The following is a 21,389-nucleotide window of genomic DNA, read 5'->3' as shown; positions in this document are numbered from 1 at the left end:
CAAATTTATAACCAAAGTGAATTGTCTGGAGAAGAAAGAGCGCCACTTCCAAGAGGAATTGTACAAGTGCGTTTTGTCCTTTGAAAAGGCATTTCCACATGCAGTTCACTTCAGAGAAAAAGAAAAGGTGGAATTTAGGAATATGTTCCTCAACTTGAAAAAGAAATATGTAGACGGTGTGGAAGGCATCCCCTTTGTTGGAATAACGAAGGAGTTTCTTGAAAAACAGCTGAACTGTCTACGTACCAGATGCAAGGCTCAAGATGCAGCTTTACTAGATAAAACACGGGAGCTGAAATCATTTGAAAGGAAGTACAAGGATATGGTAAAGTCTTCCGAATACGCTTTATTCAAACAAAGACAGGAGCTCATTGGACCAGTGAACCAGATTATCCAAAAGGCTGGCAATGAAGAAAAAGAGAGAGGTCATCTAAAATCTAGAGTGAAAGACCTTGAACTCGAGCTTAAATTAGAGAAACAGAAAGGACAAAAGCTCGCATCATTGATCCATAGAAGCACGATGGGGAGATGTTATGAGGAGACACCGACTCCGTCTCAGATTGATCCTCGTCCACTTCCAGGGAAATCTACATTTATTCAGGTACGTCCAAAACACTCTGGCAGAAGTGCAGGTATGGCTTCCCCAGTGTATCTCCCTGTAGAGTCTCCATCAACACCACCTTTCCTCAATTCTGATGGTGGATTAGCACCAGTTGATTGAATTTTTAGCAGTTAATTTTTAACAAACGGGTATTGACGCATTTAATAATTTCATCAAAAATAATCTAACAGGCCAGGGGTGGCCAACTCCAGGCCTCAAGAGCCGGTGTCCTGCAGGCTTTAGATAACATCCTGGATCAACACACCTGAATCAAATGATCAGTTCATTACCAGAGGCCTGGTAATGAACTGGTCATTTAGTCATGTAAATCAGCTGTGTTGGATCAAGGACGCATCTAAAACCTGCAGGACAGCGGCTCTCAAGTTCTGGAGTTAGCCACCCCTGTAATAGGCCATTAGAAGTATACTTCATCTTGTCTCCCTATATCATGGGTGGGCAATCTCAGTCCACGAGGGCCGGTGTCCCTGCAGATTTTAGATCTCACCTTGGGTCAACACACCTGAATCACATGATTAGTTCGTTACCAGGCCTCTGGAGAACTTCAGGACATGTTGAGGAGCTAATTTAGCCATTTAAATCAGCTGTGTTGGTTCGAGGACACATCTAAAACCTGCAGGGACACTGGCCCTCTTGGACTGAGATTGCCCACCCACCCCCAACCGGTCGCAGCAGATGGCTGCCCCTTCTTGAGCCTGGTTCTGCTGGAGGTTTCTTCCTAAAGGGAGTTTTTCCTCCCCACTGTCGCCCAGTGCTTGCTCAAAGGGGATCATTGGATTGTTGGGGTTTTCTGGCTTTTACTGTAGTGTTTTCACCTTACAGTATAAAGCAGCTTGAGGAGACTGTTGTTTTGCCATGATGCAATATAGTATTAAATATTACTGAATTTTAAATACATCTATTATAGCATCAAAGTAAAACAACAACAAAAAAAAGTATACTTCAATGAAATTAATCAAAATGTCTAATCTGGCAAAATAAGAAAAAAGGTTTCACCTTTAAATAAAAATCCAAATCACAAACAAATTCTGATTTTTGTTGTGTGTTGTTTTGTTTTGTTTTTTCTTTTGTGTTGTCAAGTATAAAATTTTTGCACTCTGTCATGGTCTCGGTGTCTGCCCGGCCGGCTCCGCAAGGCTACATATGTTTATCGTGTTGCTGCTTTCTTCCACTCGTCATTCTGCCTGGGCGGAGCTCAGGCCCACGCACCTGTCTGCAATTACGCTGCAACGTGTCCTGTCTGTATGGAGACTGAGAGCTGCCAGATTAATAATGTAGAACATGTATGTTCCGTGTGAGACAAAGGTATCTTTACGAAAACAACAATGTACAAGCTGCTTATGTTCGACACTTTTAATAATTTTAGCTACACTCTTAGAAGGGATGTGTTAAAATTGACACATCATGTGTTAAATTTTAACACATCATGTGTTAAATTTTAACACATGTGCTGCATCAGATTAGGGACAACACATGATGTGTCAGTTTTAACACAATTAATGTGTCTGCTCCTTTAACACATCTTCTGTGTTAAAAAATGTAAACACAAGGATGTGTTATTTTGACACAAAGATGTGTTAAAATGTGTACATTTCAATTTTTTTTAAAAAAAGGAGAAAAAAGATGGGTATATATTATACGTTTATTGAATTCCATTTTTTATCTGGCATATTATAAATCATTACAAACTGAATGAACAACAGCTGTCAGAATCTTTTTAATTAAAATGTTTTAAATTCAATTTTTGCCAAAGCTATATCACAATTTTTACTTGACAAAATCAAACAAAATTCATATCTGACTAGCTTTCTATCTCTCTAGATCATTAAAATGTCAAAAAAATGAAAAAAGGGCAATCATATATATATATATATGATTGCCCTTTTTTCAATTTTTCCAATATATATATATAATGTTCTGATATAATCCAGACAATACATGAATTAAATTTTTTAAAGGTAACAATTGTCATCTTCAACAAATTGTCAACATTTAACAAATGTGCAGTTGCATGCGAACAGAAAAACATACATTTTGGCGAATATAGCATCCAGGTTATACAATTCTGTACCTTGGGTTTAAATACGAAAATCAAAAATTTCAGCCAATCAGTTCATATTGTCTGACCTTTCCACTGCATAGGCATAAAAATGGTCAGTCCTGATAAGCAGTGTATTTGACAAAGATGCCAAATGAGGTTTCTCACCTCTGTGAACAGAGACTCTCTACATTTTGGACGGTGAACATTTTACTTGCATCCTTTAATCTGTGCAATCAGCTCCAGTACTTTGGTTTTCCTTTGGGTGGACAGCGGCAGTTCATAGACAAACTCAAAGAAGGTGAAGACGGAGCCAAGTGGTGCTGGATAGGACAAGTTACATACCCAGTACAGTTTGAAAAGCTTATCCAAGCACACGTCAGGCCATCATTCAGAGAAATGGTTACTCTGTCATTCTTAGCAACAATGTTGTACTGCCTGGTTGCCCTCTTTAGATCACCGATGCATATCAGCTGGGGTTGGTGTGTTGTGGATGATGCTTCAGGATCACTGCAAAGCGATGCAATACTTGTTCCATGCTTGGAGATGGGGAAGATAAAGATAGATTTTTAGAGAAGTATTCAGTGAGGTGTAGACAAATGCTTTCCTCAGGTAAATACCGTGAGAACTTTACTTAATACATACCAGTGCAAAATCAACCAAGTGCGTTATAGCTGATTCAAGGCTGCAAGGCTGCACGACTGGCACCAACTGGTGGGAGTAGGTGTGTTAACACACGGCGGGGGGGTTCTTGTTTCCAGGGCAGCTACTGATTTGAGCTTCAGAATGATACTGGCTTCCCATTTTCGCAAAAAGAGGTCCACCTTTCCTCCTGTAAGATTGCCAAACTCCAAGTCCAGCTTACGGAAAGAAAAAAAGTGTTTAAGTTTAAAATGAAGCATTAAATACATTAAATCAAAAGTACATTCTGTCCATTTGGTAGCTGTATGGCTAAAATCAAACTTTACAGTATCACATTTCTGTTACCCATTCCACATCAAGCTTACCTACACAGTGAAACATAACAATTTACTTGGAGTGGTATTTGAATACAAGTCCATTATTCCTTAATTTTAGCTATAATTTGGGTCCCATCAGACCCTGAGAAAAAATTAGGACTTTTTAGCTGATGTTCAACTTTCTAGCAGACAATTTCAATCCTGACTAATAGTTAATAACTGTTAAAACACATTTCATGACTTAGGAAACTGGAGAAATGCAAAGTGTACCTGATTTTGTCTAATCTCCCCAAGAGAGGTTTCCATCGGTGCCCCTCCGCTTGACAGAACGATATGGAATCTATCAAAGTCCTTAATGTCTACCTCACTGTCAACATCAATATATTCCATGAAATCAGTGTTATACTTTAGCAACCTATCAAGCACACAGCCCATGTGCTGAGCTTGGCTTTGACCTATGATGTCTGTGGCACTGCTGACAATAAGAATTTTTTTTTTTACAAATTTCTTTCTCATCTATAAAAGTGGTTACAAGGACTTTGACAGATTCTAAGTTGTCATATGTGTGCTGAAAAAAATGAAACACATGGCTAAATAAGTAAGATAATTTGCATGGTCAAGTTGCTGTTGTTGTTGTTTTTTTTTTTACACTGACTATTACTTCCTCAGAAGTTCTGCATTAAAAAGAAACTATATCAGAGCATGTTTCCAGCAATAAGCCTTAAAAAAGAATGTGCACATACTTTAGTTAATCATACTAGATGCAAAAACTGCTTTAACTGCTTGAAAAAATAATTATCTCTGTCAATATGAGGTATATTTCATGTTAAAGTTACTCAGTCTTTATTCCTATTCTGTGCTAGTAAACGAATGGTCGAATACGAATGGTGATAACTACATTTGCTCTATTCAGAGCTAACGACAATATTGTCATTTTACTCAACACTGCTACGGTTAGGTGCTGACTCTGGCGTTGCTCATAGACAACATAATGCCGGTGTTGTGCCATGTTGTGCCAAAAAGTGATTGTCTGCCAAAAACTGATTTCCAATGTTTCTGTGTATTTTTTCTGTGTAATATCTTTACGTATGTTCGTAAATACACTTCGGTGAATAGGGTTTACAAAGGGGTTATATGGAGAATTAAAAAATTATCCGTTTTTCAAGTATCTTTACAACTCTGTGTTATTGTACTTACATTATAACCAATCCGGTCCTTTATCCCCACTTAAAATATTTTTACAGAACTATTGTAATATTTGCTGCCATTTCTGCTGTCCTAATTGAGCTTTTGAATGCCCTGTCTGCAACTGCCAGCATACTGACCGTTACACGACCATAACACAGATAAAAAATAAAATAAACTTTTTCATTGACCAAAGAAAATAAATTGCTTGAAAAATGATAGCTATCTGGCATGCTGTTATCTAACATGCTTTTTACTCTATAGATAAAAACACAAAATAATGCCCATGCATTTACTCTCCTCCTAATAAAACCCTAAAAGTGTGACTTTCCCTTATTGCAACCTTTAAATGTCTACAGTGTCACCAAATCACAAGGTCAAAAGGTCAATCAAAAGGTTTCAGGACTGTTTCTTGATTATTTTTTTAACCAAGTGAGCTCACCAAGATCTTCATCATTAAATAGAATTTGGGTTTGTGATAATGCCAGTTTTTTTTAGTTTTCCATGATCTGACTTTTTGCAATTTATATTTCACACCAGCCTCTGAGCAAAAAATGCCACGCTCTGCACCCAAGCCTCAAACTGACAAGCACAGACGTAGGTCATCTGTACAGGTGATCTCACCTGCAGCAGAGCAGAAAGGGGAAGATATAATCCCAGGTCACTTGACCCGGACCCAGTGGACAAATATGTTGCTTCAGGATGCAGATGAGGCAGTGGGGGAAATCTTAGATGAACTGCTGAGGAAGGTCATGAAAGGATGTCTTGATGTGTATACTGAGAGCCAGGTAAAACTGAGAAGCTTATCAGCTTTTTGTTGTTTTTTTCTTTTACAATCAGTTCAACATTAATGTTATAATACCTACAATCATTAAGCAAATACTTTGTCTTGATTTTATCCATAAATAATATATATTGCATTTCACATCTGTGATATTGTCTGTCTTTGGCAATAAGCTACCACCTTTCTCTGCATCTTGGGCCAAGAGGTACCTCACACAGATTGTAGAGCACCAAATCTTGTGCCTAGATGAGGGAGAAGGACCAGGCGAAAGATCAAAAACAGAAGATTCTGAGCCTCTGCCACCAATTTCCGATGCCTGGGCTCAAGGATGTGTGCCTGTTCTTATCCATCAACAACATCTTGCTGCACAGGAGGTACTCTTATCAGTCTCTTCTATTTGTTTTCTATTCAAATGCCACCATTAAGTTATTTGTATTCACATCTACACTATATCTATATTGCTATGTTCCTTTGTAACAGAAGGCTGACATTGACCAGGTTCCAGCACAGAGAGAGGCACGAGTCAGCCAGCAATGAATGTTGAGGTCCAAATAAAAAGCTCCTCAAAGCGAGTTAAAAAAGAAACAAGTCCAAATTAACCAGCCTTCCCAGTCTACCAGTTTAAAGCCGATAGAGAGCGATGCTATCATGTTCCTGGGTCGAAGACTCAGTGTTTTGATTTTTGTATTATAATTATTGATCTTTGATTTCATCATGGCTTATGACAACCAATGTTTTGGTTTATGTTTTGTATTTCTTGCTCTCCAGTTGTTCTTGGTTTGTGATTTCGAGTTCTTAGGTTTTGGTTCCTGTGCCCCTCATGTTTAGTGTAGGTTTAGTTCTGTCCTCGTGTTTATTCTCTTGTTCCCTAGTCAGTCGAGTCTCATGTCACTCTTGTCCCTGTACTTCGTGTTCCCTCTGTTCAGTATCAGTCTATGTCTCTGTACCTGTCGTGTGCTTCCTGTTTTATTTTAACAGTCTCTGTTCTCCATTCTGTCTCTGTCCCAATGTTTTCTCTCTTTGCTTGTCCTGGTCCCACATCTCATGTCTAGTCTCCCTGTCTCTATGTTCCCGCTGTAAGGTGTCAGTTATGTCGTAACATTAAGCTTGTGCCTCTGAGTCTGTGACTGTTTGTACGTGCCATATTTCCTCTTTTACTCTGATAGTCTCGTGTGCTATGTCGGTGTGTCTAGTTTGGCTCCCCTTGCCTCGGCATGTTTAATGAGGTTTAGCTGTGTCTTCCCCCGTTTGTTTCCTCGTTCCCTGTGTGTTCTCCTTAGCTCCTTGTTGGATCGTCTGCGTTACTCCTGCGTTCTCTCCTGTGTGTCATTGCTTCCGTCTCAGGTTTTCTAGTTATGTTTCAGGTTAGCTTTGCCAGTATAGGTTTTGTTTGTTCTTTTCTAGTTGTTCTTGCCATTTATTTTTAACATCTGTTCAGCCCTAAATATAGGCTCGTTTTCTGTTACCATCCACATTCATCTCCATTGTCTGCATTTCGGTCCACTCCTCTAACTTCATGTGGTTTGCCTCAAACCATGACAGATGCACCTGTGCTGTTTTCTGTTGATCAGGTTGCAGGAGGTCCACCTCAGGTCACCCCACTGCTTCAGCCCAAGATCTGTGACAGCTGATTAGAAGACGTAACAATGTCTGTGGTTGAGCCACACATTAACACAATAAATTTGAAAAAAACTACTATAATTGTACAAGTCTGTGTGGCGGAGGTGTGGTCCCGGGCGCGGCTGCAGGGGAGGGGTGGTGCGGTGAGCTCAACGGGGCGGTGCTGGAAATACAGGTGAAAACAGCTGATGGCGTTTTGAACTGATGATGCTTTCCTTACCCCTTATAGTGAGACGGGAGAGGAGCGGAGAGAAGGAGAGATCAGCTGTGGCCGACAGCTGTCAGACTGTGTCGGTCGTCACGTACAGAAAGAAATAAAGTTGGTGTCTGAAAGCAAAGATCCGTGCCTGTGTGTAGTGCATTCCACAAGTGGTGCCGAAACCCAGGAAAGCGTGGGGATGTCTGACCCACAGGCGGCGCCGCCCGCCCAGCCTTTGCAGTTCCTGGCGCAAATGCTGGCGGAGATGGCGAAGATGAGCCAGGACCAGGCGGCGGCCCAGCGTGCGCACCTGGCTAAGCTGCAGGAGCAGGCGGACCGGCAGACCCAGGTACTGGAGCGGCTGGTTGGAGCCGCTGCTCCGCCGAAGCCCCCCCCCGCTGTCGGTGGCGATGCCCCGGATGGGCGACGGGGACGACCCCCAGGTATTCCTGGAGACTTTTCGTGCCACGGCGGAGGCCTGCCAGTGGCCGCAGGTGGAGTGGGCTCCGCGCTTGCTTCCTCTGCTGTCGGGGGAGGCTCAGACGGCGGCCCTGAGTCTGCCGCCGACCTCGAGGGGCAGCTTCCAGGACGTGAGCCGGGCGGTGGTGGACAGGATGGGACTCGCCCCTGAGGACCATCGCCGGCGGTTCCGGGCCTGTCGGCTGGCCGCGGAGGATCGGCCGTTTGCATGGGCCCGGAAGCTGCACGACACGGCGGTGCGCTGGCTGCAGCCGGGATCGTCAGAGGGAGAGAAGCTGCTGGTGGACAAGGTGGTGCTGGAGCAGTCCGTGGAGGGGTTGCCCGCGGAGACGGCGAGATGGGTCCGGTGCCACCGTCCCGCGAGTCTGGAGGTCGCGGTAACGTTGGCGGAGGACCACCTGGCCGCTAGAGCGGGGGAGCCCGGGGACGGCGGCCGGAGACCGAGCAAACAAGCCCCAGTGCCGGCACCGAGGCGCCGGGTACCTGCGCCAGGGCAGGCAGAGCGGGCGCCGGCGCTGAGCCCCACTAATCCGTTTGCTTCGTTTGTGCCTTCCCAGGGAACAGAAATGAGCAGCGCCGCCCCGGAGCCACGGAGAGCAGCACAGGCGCCGGGGCAGGAGTGCTGGAAGTGCGGGCAACCGGGACACCTGAGGAGGGACTGCCCTCTGATGGAAGTGGGGCAGGTGTTCCGCGTCGCCGGTGCCCCAGCACCCTCTCCCGGTCCAGGAGGGACGTACAGCATTCCGGTAAGGACTCGAGGGGATATACGCCATGCTTTGGTGGACACGGGCTGTACGCAGACCCTCGTGCACCAAAGCTTGGTTCGCCCCGGGGCATTGCTGGAGGCAGAATGGGTGGAGGTGAAGTGCGTTCATGGTGATGTTCACGGGTATCCCATAGTGCCGCTGTTATTAAAGTTTAAGGGCAAAACGCATAGAGTAACGGCCGCGGTTAGCCCGCGCCTGTCGCATCCCCTAATTCTGGGAACGAATTGGCCGGGGTTTCATCATCTGTTAGGGCAGTATGCAGGGATGCGATCACGACCGTTAGTAGCGTGTAGTGTCTGCGCGGCGCTCAGCGGTGACGCGGGGTCGTCCGACACTGACTCCGGGGAGGGGGAGACGGCGGGTCCTTCACGGGAGGCCCCGCCGGCTCCGGAAATTACCCCCACGGGCGATTTCCCACTGGAGCAGTCTCGGGATGACACCCTACGCTCAGCCTTTGACCAAGTGATTGAGATTGATGGTCACGTGGTGCGCCCTGAAGCCGTGCGGACCTACCCACGCTTCATTTTATTACAAGATAGGTTATATCGAGTGAGTCGTGACACTCGCACGGAGGAGACACACACCCAGTTGTTGGTGCCGCAGGGCCGCCGGGAAACGATTTTCCAGGCGGCTCATTATAACCCCATGGCAGGGCATATGGGATACGAAAAAACTCTGGAGCGCATAACGGCCCGATTTTATTGGCCGGGCATCCGAGCGGATGTGCGCCGCTGGTGCGCGTCCTGCCCGGACTGCCAACTTGTTAATCTGCCGGCCATACCAAAAGCGCCTTTGCGCCCGCTCCCACTCATAGAGGTCCCGTTTGAGCGCATTGGCATGGACCTCATCGGGCCGTTTCATCGGAGTGCACGCGGCTACCGCTTTGTATTAGTTCTGGTGGATTATGCAACGCGGTACCCGGAAGCAGTCCCGCTGCGCAACATCTCTGCAAAGAGTGTGGCGCAGGCACTGTTTCAGGTCATCTCCCGAGTCGGAATCCCGAAAGAGATACTGACTGACCAGGGCACGTCGTTCATGTCTCGCACACTGCGGGAACTGTACGAATTACTGGGCATTAAATCTATTCGGACCAGCGTCTACCACCCTCAGACGGATGGGCTGGTGGAGCGGCTGAATAAGACTTTAAAGTCCATGATTCGTAAGTTCATCACCGAAGATGAACGCAATTGGGATCGCTGGCTAGACCCTCTGTTATTTGCAGTGCGAGAGGTGCCCCAGGCCTCCACGGGATTTTCTCCCTTTGAACTGCTGTTCGGCAGGAAGCCGCGTGGGGTGCTCGACCTGATTAAAGAAAGCTGGGAGGAAGGTCCGAGCCCCGCCAAGAATGAGATTCAGTACGTGTTGGACCTGAGAGCGAAACTCCACACTTTGGGGAGGTTGTCACGGGAGAATTTGCTCCAGGCTCAGCAGCGTCAGCAACGCCTGTATGACAGAGGGGCTAGACTCAGGCAATTTTCACCGGGAGAAAAAGTGCTTGTGTTATTTATTATTATTATTTATAAAATTATTTATAAATGTATTATTTAATCATTAACAATAATATAAAATTATGCAGAAAAGGAATTACTAATGTAAAAAAAGTGGTTTTATTTATATATGTTTGTCATAGCCTGTCAACAATGTTAAATAGTTGTGCATCACTGGCTGGAGCAGCCAGTCACCGGTCACTACTGACTCACACTGCAAAACAGAATAAATTATTAACGTATTTATTTTAATTTCAATTCAGGTTAGATTTGTTTTGTGCACAACGCAGATTTTCTGTGTGCGGAGACCGTCGTTGTTCGAATGTGTTGTTTAAAAAAAAAAAAAAAAAAACGCAAGAAAGCGATTACGTCACAGAACGTGGTGACGTTTAATTGACATTACATCACAGAACGTGGAGGTGTCATAGTGACAGTCCTTTCATCCTTTGATGTTCAAAAGTCCTTAAATAGACCACGAACGTGTCAAACTGAATTGATTAAGCTATCGTTTTGTTGGAGTGATACAGCACATAAAAAGCAGAAATGAGCTCAAAACCTAAGAAAGACAGAGATGTTAATTTCTCTAAAACAATGGTTAACAAACGTGAAAAAAAAAAGAAACATATGCCAGATTGTTCGACCAAAGACTGCATCCAATGATTGATCAAGTTGAAAAGCTTAAAACAGAGCTTGAATACTTCAAAAAACAGCATACAGTCCATAAGAAACAGATCGAGGATCTAACAAAAGAAAAAAATGAACTTTGGCAGAATAATAAGATGCTGGGTTTGGTCTTGGAAGAAAGGACAAATATCTCAGAGAGGTTAAACTCGATAAAAGGTGACCATGAAGCTCACATAAAGTTCCGCGCAGAGATGGAGAAAACTCTGGCTGAACTTAAACAAAAGAACAAGGAAGAAGTCAAAGTCCTTCAAGAACTGCTCAAAGCAGAAAAAGAAATGGTGGCACGTCAGGAATTTCACAACTAACAAATTGTTGAATTTTTACTAAAACGCCACCAAGAGGAAAAAAATAAGATGCAGCAATTTTACGATGAAAAGACTAAAAAACTCGAAGACAAAGCTAATGCTGCAGAAACAAAGTTAGTAAAGGTCATTGAAATGTGTGATAACCAAATAGAACAGCTTGAGGACAGAGTAAAAATTAGTACAGGTGTGACCGTCAATGCAGTTAAAGAACGCGAGCAGGAACGTCAATCCGCGCAGTTTTGGATTGAGGGTCTCTTGAGACAAAATACAAAGTTACGGGACGACAATGAATTAATGGATAAAAATGTGAAAGCGTTAACAGACGAGAAAGATCAAATGGGCGAAGTAATAGACGACCAAAAGGCCCAGAATATGGAGATGAACCGCAAATGTCAGAGAAATATTAGGGCTCTGGCCTTGGAAAAGAAAATGAAGGCTATGGTCGAAGATGAAGTTGATTCTTTGAAAAACAAAAATGAAGACCTAAAAAGGGACCTAAGCACAGAGAAGGAAAAACACACAAAGACAGCAGTGGACGGATATAAAGTAATAACGGAACACAAGCAGGCACTGGCTGAAAAGGTGGCGCTCGAAGTGAAACTGCGCTCCACAGTAAAGCAACGGGACAAATTTATAACCAGAGTGAATTGTCTGGAGAAGAAAGAGCGCCACTTCCAAGAGGAATTGTACAAGTGCGTTTTGTCCTTTGAAAAGGCATTTCCACATGCAGTTCACTTCAGAGAAAAAGAAAAGGTGGAATTTAGGGATATGTTCCTCAACTTGAAAAAGAAATGCGTAGACTGTGTGGAAGGCATCCCCTTTATTGGAACAACGAAGGAGGTTAAGTGAACCAGATTATCCAAAAGGCTGGCAAAGAAGAAAAAGAGAGAGGTCATCTAAAATCTAGAGTGAAAGACCTTGAACTCGAGCTTAAATTAGAAAAACAGAAAGGACAAAAGCTCGCATCATTGATCCATAGAAGCACGATGGGGAGATGTTATGAGGAGACTCCGACTTCGTCTCAGATTGATCCTCGTCCACTTCCAGGGAAATCTACATTTATTCAGGTACGTCCAAAACACTCTGGCAGAAGTGCAGGTATGGCTTCCCCAGTGTATCTCCCTGTAGAGTCTCCATCAACACCACCTTTCCTCAATTCTGATGGTGGATTAGCACCAGTTGATTGAATTTTTAGCAGTTAATTTTTAACAAACGGGTATTGACGCATTTAATAATTTCATCAAAAATAATCTAACATGCCAGGGGAGATGGGTCGTTCGCGAACGAAATGGCTCTTAGAGCCGGCTCTTCGACGTGAACGACGCGAGCCGGCTCCTTATCGCGAGCCGTCACGTGGTTTTTTTTTTTTTTTCTTTCTCTCAACTTCTTAGTGATGGGATTTCCGGCTCTTTTTAGAGATCCGGCTCTTTCGGTTCGGCTCACTAAAAAGAGCCAGCTCTTTCGGCTCCGAACCGGCTCTTCAGGTTGTTTTGTTGCTTTAATTAATTTATTATTAACAATAATATTAAATTATGCACAAAAGGAATTACTAACGTAAAAAAAGTGGTTTTATTTATATATGTTTATATATAAATATATGCGGTGGCCCCTACACGTACAAACTCCAAAACACATTTCTAGCATGAACTGAACTTTCAAAGCAGAGCTACTAGATCACTTAAATTACACAACTGAAAGCATGTTTGTGTATTTATACACAGGCACTCATATATATTCAAATAATTTAAAAACAATGTTCATTTACCTGTTACTACCACACACCAAATCCGGTCGTTGGTACTTGCTGGCTTGTGTAGCCACTAGGTAACAAAAGCTCAACACTGCGCCTGCATTCTGGAGCACTTCTGTTGTCTTTTGTACATGTTTTGAGTTTTTACGTGCTTCTGAGTTTGTACGTGCTTTGGAGTTTTTACGTGCTTCGGAGTTTGTACGTGCACGTGAGCCTTGTGCTTTACGCTGGGCAGAGGGGGGAGGGGCGGTAGTTACACTCAGTAGCACAGGAACAGAGCTGGAGGGAGAGACAGAGAAAGAGAGCCAGGGACAACAACGTCACATTAGAAAGGTATAGTAATCATCCACAACTATTTTCGGTTGCAGATGATAAAGGATTCAGAAAGTTTATTCATGCAGGCCCATATGACAGAGAATATGCATCTTCTTTTTGTTTTCATATTTTAATTTATATTTAATTGTGTTGTGGTTTGCAGTGTTTTGTGTTGTTTCACTTTAAATTTGTAAAAGGAAAAAGCTAAAAATTTAAATAGTTAAAATTTGAAATGTGAATAGTTGATTTTTGTATTATATGATTTATTTATTACATTTTATGTGGAGTGAATAAATAACCTATGGCCACGAGCTGTGGGTAGTGACCGAAAGGACGAGATCGCGGATACAAGCGGCGGAAATGAGCTTCCTCCGAAGGGTGGCTGGCATCTCCCTTAGAGATAGGGTGAGAAGTTCGGCCATCCGGGAGGGCTCAGAGTAGAGCCGCTGCTGCTCCACATCGAAAGGAGCCAGTTGAGGTGGTTTGGGCATCTGGTAAGGATGCTCCCTGGGCACCTCCTGGGTGAGGTGTTCCAGGCATGTCCCACCGGGAGGAGGTCCCGGGGCAGACCCAGGACACGCTGGAGAGATTATATCTCTCGGCTGGCCTGGGAACGCCTTGGTGTTCCCCCGGATGAGCTGGAGGAGGTGGCTGGGGAGAGGGAGGTCTGGGCCTCTTTGCTTAGGCTGCTGCCCCCGCGACCCGGCTCCGGACAAAGCGGATGAAGATGGATGGATGGATGAATAAATAAAAGTATATTTACGGTGGCCCCTAGAGACAAAGCACAGACAAACTTCAAATCACGTATAAACTCTAAAACACGTAAAAACATGTACAAACTTTGAAGCACGTAAAAACACGTACAAACTCCAAAGCACGTAAAACTCCAAAGCACGTACAAACTCAGAAGCACGTAAAAACTCAAAACATGTACAAAAGACAACAGAAGTGCTCCAGGATGCTGGGCGCAGTGTTGAACTTTTGTTACCTAGTGGCTACACAAGCCAGCAAGTACCAACGACCGGATTTGGTGTGTGGTAGTAACAGGTAAATGAACTTTTTTTTTTTTAAATTATTTGAATATATATGAGTGCCTGTGTATAAATACACAAACAATACACACATGCTTTCAATTGTGTAATTTAAGTGATCTAGTAGCTCTGCTTTGGAAGTTCAGTTCATGCTAGAAATGTGTTTTGGAGTTTGTACGTGTTTTGTCTCTAGGGGCCACCGCATATATTTATATATAAACATATATAAATAAAACCACTTTTTTTACGTTAGTAATTCCTTTTGTGCATAATTTTATATTATTGTTAATAATAAATTAATTAAAGCAACAAAACAACCTGGAGAGCCGGTTCGGAGCCGAAAGAGCCGGCTCTTTTTAGTGAGCCGAACCGAAAGAGCCGGATCTCTAAAAAGAGCCGGAAATCCCATCACTAGTGTCCAAGTGTTTTGTGTCCCCCCCCCCCCTTTTCATTCCCCCCCCCCGCCCCGCCCCCAATGGCTCTGCGCCCCCCCCAGGGGACGGGCCCCACACTTTGGGAAGGTCTGCTCTACAGTAAGGTACCTCTCATCAGAGGTCAATGATGAGGGCAGAAGAGGAGAGAGCTGTCATGAAATCTGATCATAACTAATAACAATAATAATAAGATTATCGATGGGAAGCGAGCTCACCTCTCTCGGTGGCGTCAGAGTGCCGTCCACATCAAACAGGCAGAGGACGTTTCTGTCCGGAGAGAAGCCCTGTGCTTTCTCCATGTCTTCTGCTCCCTCACTGTTCTTATCTAGAAATTTTCAGCAGAAATGCTACTGCAAGGTCCACTCTCGTGTAAAGAGGCGCATAAAAATATCAAATTTACATAATGGAGAAAAAAATGCATCCGCTATCAGCTGCAGTGCAAAAACCAACAAAATAAAATATAAAATGAGCTTCCAGCTTTATAAATAAGGATGATTATCTCTCTCAGTGCGAGGCTCTTCTCTCCCGTATCTTTCTTCTGAGCCGCAGTCCTGCTGGTTTGTTTTGGGTCCGCTCGGCTCAGTGAAGCAGCTCTGCTCGCACTTCAGCACACGCTGCGTGTTGTACGTGTTGGATTTTGATGTTTCTGTTCTGCAGCGCTCATTAAATCACCAGCCAATCACAGCCAGGGGGCATACGTGACGTCAGGAGGCAGGGAAGGTTAATTTACTCGCCAGTCAACGGCCGATGGCCTTTCACCTACAAGCGATGAGCAGGAGCTAGGAGTGGTTGGAATAAGGAGGATGTTGTATGTTTGACACTGAGTAAAGCTTTGTTTATGAATGAGAAGAGTCTGAATAACAGGGCTGACTGCAATTGCGGAAGCCCAGCGTGTCTGCTAATGGCAAGACTCAGCAGGATATCATATGATGCAGGTTTTTCTAGAAAAGTAAGCCACAGTATTTCTAAAATAGATCCAGATGAATTAATTCTCAAATTCCTCCAGAGTTTTGTGTTTTTGCAGAGAGTCAGAATTATGATCCAGGGACTTTTTCACAATGGAGCTATAGCCCTTCCTGTTTCGTCTCAATGTATTAACATGCATTTAAAATTTATCTTTGGAATAGAAATTTAAGGCTTTCCATATTAGATCTTTGCATTCTATTTTCTAATTATTATTATTTATTTATTTATTTTTACCAGGGATAATGTTCATTAATAAACATTTCTGGAAATTAGCCACAGGTTAGTTTAAACTAATTTTCATCTGTAGTTCATGGCTACATATTTAAAGCACCTAATCAGTGAAGAATGTATGTAACAAGATTTTCAAAGTTAAGTAAGCTGTACTTTTGTAAAATTTTCTAAAACATTTTCAGTGTTCTATATAGAGACTGAAGCCAGACTGTGACCATGTAGTAATACAATAATTAATATTGTATTAAAAATGTGTTAATTCTGTTCTTATAACCCTATAATAGCAAATAGCATTTTCTTTATATTCATGTCCTCAGGCTTAAACCCTTAAACCCTGGTTTTGATTTGGTCATGGTCTCCTGACCATGGGCAGTTTTGCTACATTTGTTGCAGTTATGTCTTTAAATATTTTCACAATAGCCTCATTTTGCAGTTTTTCCTCTGTAAAAGACAAATTGGTCACTGTGAGTTCAGTATTTTCATCCTACTATAAATCCAGTTCTTATATTTAAAATGATGTATTGGGGGATGTGTCTAAAAATGTTAAATTAATTCATGCTCTGGACAGCTGGTTGTTTGTGGTTTTCCAAATGGGAAGTTGCAGAGTGCCCTCTGGTGGACAAACTATGCAACATCCGTCATAGCATAGTTGTCGGACAGGGACATTAGCCTCATTTTGCATTGTGGTCCACTTTGATCTTAAGCAAGCCAGACCAAATCAGTTCAGTTCAGATCATTTATATCGTGCCAAACACACACAAAGCACCACTAGTAAAATTTCTGTTAATGTACACATTTAATCCCTGAGATATCTTCATAATAGAAAAAGAAGCCTAATTTGAACTGCACATCTCCGTCTTTCTATATGATGAAGAAATGCTGCTCCAGCAAAGAAAGAAATCAGTCAGCATGACTCTGGGGGATTAAGCTGTTCTCAACATGTGTAAAAATGCAGAATAAGATTCTGGGAGCTCATTGCCCAGACTGGGCTGTAAGTATAAATAAGAAGATTTTTATTACTTCACAGAAAAGAAAAATAATAACTTTTCTGTCATTTGATTGTTTTCTATTACTTAATTACTTTGATGTAAGATAAATGTAGCAAAAGCTGTAAAACCTTTGAAAATTCAGTTAGAAGTCCAACATTTTTCCAGCGCTATGCAGCAGGCTTGAAGTCTTTGGGGCCTTATGTTTGACACCCGTGTTGTAGGGCATTTCTCTGACCTTCTCTTTACTTTTTAAATATAATTTTTTCAGCTGTTGTAAGTGGGAGTACTGATATATTGGCAAATTGGCTCCACTATTTATATATCTGTTGGATAGTTGAATTTAAGTTATTCTTAGTTAAACCGGTGTTTTTGTAATAGTGAAGATGGAGAGGTAAGAGGCTGCGTGCCTGATGGAAAGCTTTATTACATTTTATTTGTGTTTGTAATCCAAACAAGGAAAATCTGAATTAAAGACTTACAAACACACCCCCTCAGTGGGAGACGGTCTTATAGGAACAGAGAAAAGTAAAATGCGTCTTCACACACCAGCCAGTGTGGGTAAAATGACAATCTCTCTGACTCAACGGTGTGACCCCCAAACTGTGGGTCCTCCCCGATCCACCAATAAAGCAATTTAAAATAGAGGTGGTCCTAGCTTTTTGGGAAAAACCCTCGCTCAAAACCTACGACCCCGAGTGACCAGAAATGATCTCCTGCCTGACTTACTGGAAAAAGCCCCCTGACTATAACCCCTGGCTCCAATTAGTTACTTTATTACTTAGTTACTTTTAAAAACATACGTAATAAAGCAATAGACCTTTCAGTCCAATTTTCTGCATAATCCAGTATTGTGTGGATGCTATAAAGAGTTAATGTTTCTCTTTAATCTTTATCCTTTATTATTCTTGAAGTTTCTGCTTTCTTTGCTGCTTAACTACTCTCTCAGTTTTCAGCCAATTTTCACCGTTCAAATTTTAAACTGTTCTGCTCTTTCTGCTAATGCCTGCTTGCTGGGCTGAGCCATGTTTTAGCTCAGTGAGATGAGCAGCCGTTCTCAGGGCAGGAGGGTGGGGTTCGAGTCCCGCTCATGGAAACATTTTTTTCAGTTAACAGTTCAATCTTTTCAACTCTTTTCAACACAAATTCCAGATTCTTCAGCTAATTTCAGCACAAATTTAAGCTTCTTTACCTCTTTTCAGTTTCTTCAGCTCTTTTTAGCATAATTTTAACTTTTTCACTACTTTTCAGCACAAATTCAAGCTTCTTCAGATGTTTTCAGCACAAACTTCAGCTTCTTTACCTCTTTTTTTTAGCAGAACGTCTGCTAATTCACCTGTTTTCAGCGCAAAGATCTGCTTCTTAACCTCTTTTCAGCAAAAACATTCTGCTGATTCACCTCTTTTCAGTACAATTTTCAGCGTTTTCACCTCTTTTTAGCACAATTTTCAGCCTCTTCTGCTCTTTTCAGGACAATTTTCAGCTTTTTCACATCATTTCACCAGAATTATCAGTCTCTCCACCTCTTTTTTTGTGTGAATGAGTTTGGTTCAGTGAGATGAGTAGTGCAAATTTTTCTAGTATAAAATTGAATCAAGAGAAAAAGTCTCTTTTTAAAATTTGTTTAATTACTTTTAATCTTTTACCTTTATGCACATTACATCAAGCAAAATTAAATTATATGCAACGTTCTCTGACTGGAAGAAATTTGTTTAACAGTTAAACCTATTTTCTGCATATTCCAGCATATAAAATAATTTTTTGTGTGCGTTTACACTTTCACGCTTTCACATAGATGCAAATAAAACAAAGATTCAGCAGCACTAAGTTCTGTCGCTCTTAAATCTTAAATTTTCACCTGTTTAGCAGGAGTGGGACCGGTGGAGGTTTGCCTGGTGCAGCAGTGGTCATGTCAGTTGGGGGATCCGGGGGTTCCTCTGTGAATTTCACATTCCCATTGCAGTGTGCTAGGTACTTGCTCAGATTTCAAGTTTAATTTTTTGCTGTAGAAAGAAGTTTTCTTCCCACGCAGTGTACAGCAGACGCTCATGTTTTTGTCACAATCAAACTGAAAGTAATGTCAGTACTTCCAAGCTTTAAACGCTGCATGGTCGGACACTCTCCCACACGCCATATTATCCATTGTTGATTTGCACATGTCTGTTGCTACCACGGACGTCGCACACTCGTACATCATTGTCATGAGAAACTCTCACAAACAAAATCACGGTTTAGTAACGCAGTGTGCTTATGGGAAAGTAACAGTAATCTAATTACTTTTTTGCAGTAGTAATCCCTTACTTTACTCGTTACTTGAAAAAAATTGAATCAGATTATAGTAACTTGTTACTTGTAACGCGTTACTGCCCATTTCTGCTTACAGTGTACTTGTTTCATTGTTTCCTGCAAAAACCTGACTTGTTGCCTGCAAATTGCATGTAAATACAGGGTATTTGCAACCTTATTTGTGGGTCGTGTTTTAAAGTGTATTTTGACATGCAAACTCCAGAATATTTACATCTTCTCCACAACTTATCGTCGTCATTGAAGCACAGCAGCCACAAGAGGGCAGAAAGAGAGAGCGATAGTAGCAGTCAGAACAGAATATCACAGATTACCTGTGTTAAAATGCAGTATATTTACAAAGCTTTAATGCAGTCATATTCTAACCTAAACACAAGCACAAATGCAAATGCATTCACCAAATGCACAGAGTGTCCAGCATGACTGTCACATCCAGCATCCGTCATGCTGCTCTTTTCAAACAAGATGAACTATTTGTGAGCACCTGTTTGTAGACCTGTGTGAACACCAGTGTGTGAGTGCGCTTGTGTTCATAAGGCACAAGCCTGCAGGCTCTGTTGGGTACGGTGGGCCAGGCCCTGCCAAGCAGCCCCGGGGAGTGAGTCACTACACACCTGAACTCCCAGTCCCGGACACAGAGAACCCACCAATTCACTCACAGGTGGGGGCATCCGCCGCCTGCAGGGAGTGTGGTGGGGGAAAATAGGCCCCCGCACCTATTGGAGCCTGAGATGTTCCTTGAGTGTTGGAGTCTAAGACCTGAGCTGACACATAAACATAGAAAAACAGGCACACACAGACACAAGCATGCATTTCCACCCTCATGTACACATATAGAAATACACGCACACTTGCCCAACGTGGAGTCAAAACGGGTGCACAGACCGTTCTGTGTGCCCACCCAGAGGCCCTATATGTATGTGTCATAAGAGTGTAAATAATGTGAGTGTCTAAGTTGTGCTCAGTTTTATTTTCATTAGGTTTGAAGAAACTTTGTGAGACACAAGTTTTAAACATTGAAAACAGAAATGGACCCAAACTAAAACCTTGAGGCACACCACTGTTAAGGAAGGCAGTGAGAATAGTAGTTGGCAGTGGTATTGGAAAAAGAGATAATAGTCAGATAAGTCTCGAACCAGTTCAGGGCAGTTCCACAAATACAGTAGATCTATATACAAAATTTACATGGTTACCCAAATGTAGAACAAAATTACCCTCATTTAACCCCACTCACCACTATCTCCCGTATCGGTGTATTGGTTTATTTCTTTTACTATATAACACAGACCAAAATGAAGCTGTGTGAGATTTGTTGTCATCAATTATCAATATTGTAATGCTTTTGCAGTGCCTAAACTGAACTAAACTAACCTAGTTTTTCTTAATAGCATGTGATGAAATGTCCAGTTTTGCAACAAGTCCCAGGTTTAATAGTGGAACCATAAACTACTCGCCTGTTTTATCTTTCACAATAACCATAACCATAACTGCACATGAACCTGAATTTCAATATGAGCGATAAAATTCTGTGGAAAAAAACACTGTGCCACCAAATTGAACTCGCTAGTTATAGGCTCCAGATTTATTAGTATGCTGCCAGTCGATATGGTTAATATGGTGTATGAGAAGGGGGGCATTGGGCAATTATTGACTAATCATGAACAAGCTAATAATTAGCTACTGAAATTTTAAGATACCTGTTTATCTTACTCTGACACAAATTTCTGTAATCTCCAGCCCGAGCTGACAGGCGTTTTATAGCCTTTACCTTTGTTTAAAGGACGAGGTTGGTACTTTTATAAACTAAGATTAATTGTTGCCATCAGATACCATGAGAAGAGGAAACCCAATCCTAAATCCAAAGTTGTCTTGTTGCACTAAGCCCATACTGAAGATTTAAATCTTTCTCTGACTAACAATAATATACACTTTTAATGCTTTCTGACCGCCATTAAACAGCCAAGGTGAGATAATAAAACAAAGAGACGTGTTCCTTCTAACATGTTATAATTTCCTGTGGCTGATAAAACTCTGAGTAAAAACATATAGAAAGCCTCTTCAAATGGAACAGCAATGGGACTAATGACTGTGTGGCCCTGTGCCGACTGTGCAATTATGCCGTCATATGTGTGTGTTTGCTTAAGATGTTTACAACCCTGCAAGGTGGCAGCCGGACAGGAGGCTGCGTGATGTACAGGAAGAAATTATATGTTTGTTGGTTTTGTGTAAACAGGGTTAGGCATTA

At 42.3% G+C, this 21,389-nt stretch overlaps 2 protein-coding genes and 1 long non-coding RNA gene across 3 annotated transcripts; 2 read left to right on the top strand and 1 right to left on the bottom strand.

The window, feature by feature from the left end:
- Nucleotides 1-5,243: 5,243 nt before the first annotated feature.
- On the top strand, nt 5,244-7,407 carry LOC146520466 (uncharacterized protein C2orf81 homolog). The gene is made up of 3 exons (XM_085157860.1): nt 5,244-5,589; nt 5,759-5,959; nt 7,157-7,407. Exons 1-3 carry the CDS (start codon nt 5,356-5,358, stop codon nt 7,214-7,216), a joined length of 495 nt encoding a protein of 164 aa, XP_085013986.1. The 5' UTR covers nt 5,244-5,355; the 3' UTR covers nt 7,217-7,407.
- LOC146520465 (uncharacterized) lies at nt 7,406-11,127 on the top strand (the record flags this gene model as incomplete). The annotated part of the gene is given in 3 exon segments (XM_085157609.1): nt 7,406-7,792; nt 7,794-10,148; nt 11,002-11,127. Coding segments are annotated over 3 exon segments (2,868 nt in total), but the record flags the coding sequence as incomplete, so codon positions are not given.
- A 1-nt stretch (nt 11,128) lies between these two features.
- Nucleotides 11,129-15,336, bottom strand: LOC146520464 (uncharacterized). Its single transcript, XR_014873937.1, has 2 exons — nt 14,873-15,336; nt 11,129-13,156 (listed from the first exon to the last, which is right to left on the bottom strand). It is a non-coding gene; the product is annotated as an uncharacterized LOC146520464 (long non-coding RNA).
- Nucleotides 15,337-21,389: the final 6,053 nt, after the last annotated feature.

Source organism: Neolamprologus multifasciatus, chromosome 4 (genome assembly GCF_963576455.1).
Source record: "Neolamprologus multifasciatus chromosome 4, fNeoMul1.2, whole genome shotgun sequence".
NCBI lineage: Eukaryota > Metazoa > Chordata > Actinopteri > Cichliformes > Cichlidae > Neolamprologus > Neolamprologus multifasciatus.
Note: the sequence above shows the minus strand (reverse complement) of the source record. Positions and strands in the feature narration are given on the sequence as shown.

What these genes read in the sequence shown, in the direction of transcription:
- LOC146520466 (XM_085157860.1), top strand. Translation starts at nt 5,356, where the DNA reads ATGCCACGCTCTGCACCCAAGCCTCAAACTGACAAGCACAGACGTAGG. An exon ending in ATGTGTATACTGAGAGCCAG is followed by an intron (nt 5,590 to 5,758) that starts GTAAAACTGAGA and finishes TTTGGCAATAAG; the next exon opens with CTACCACCTTTCTCTGCATC. An exon ending in AACATCTTGCTGCACAGGAG is followed by an intron (nt 5,960 to 7,156) that starts GTACTCTTATCA and finishes TCTGTTGATCAG; the next exon opens with GTTGCAGGAGGTCCACCTCA.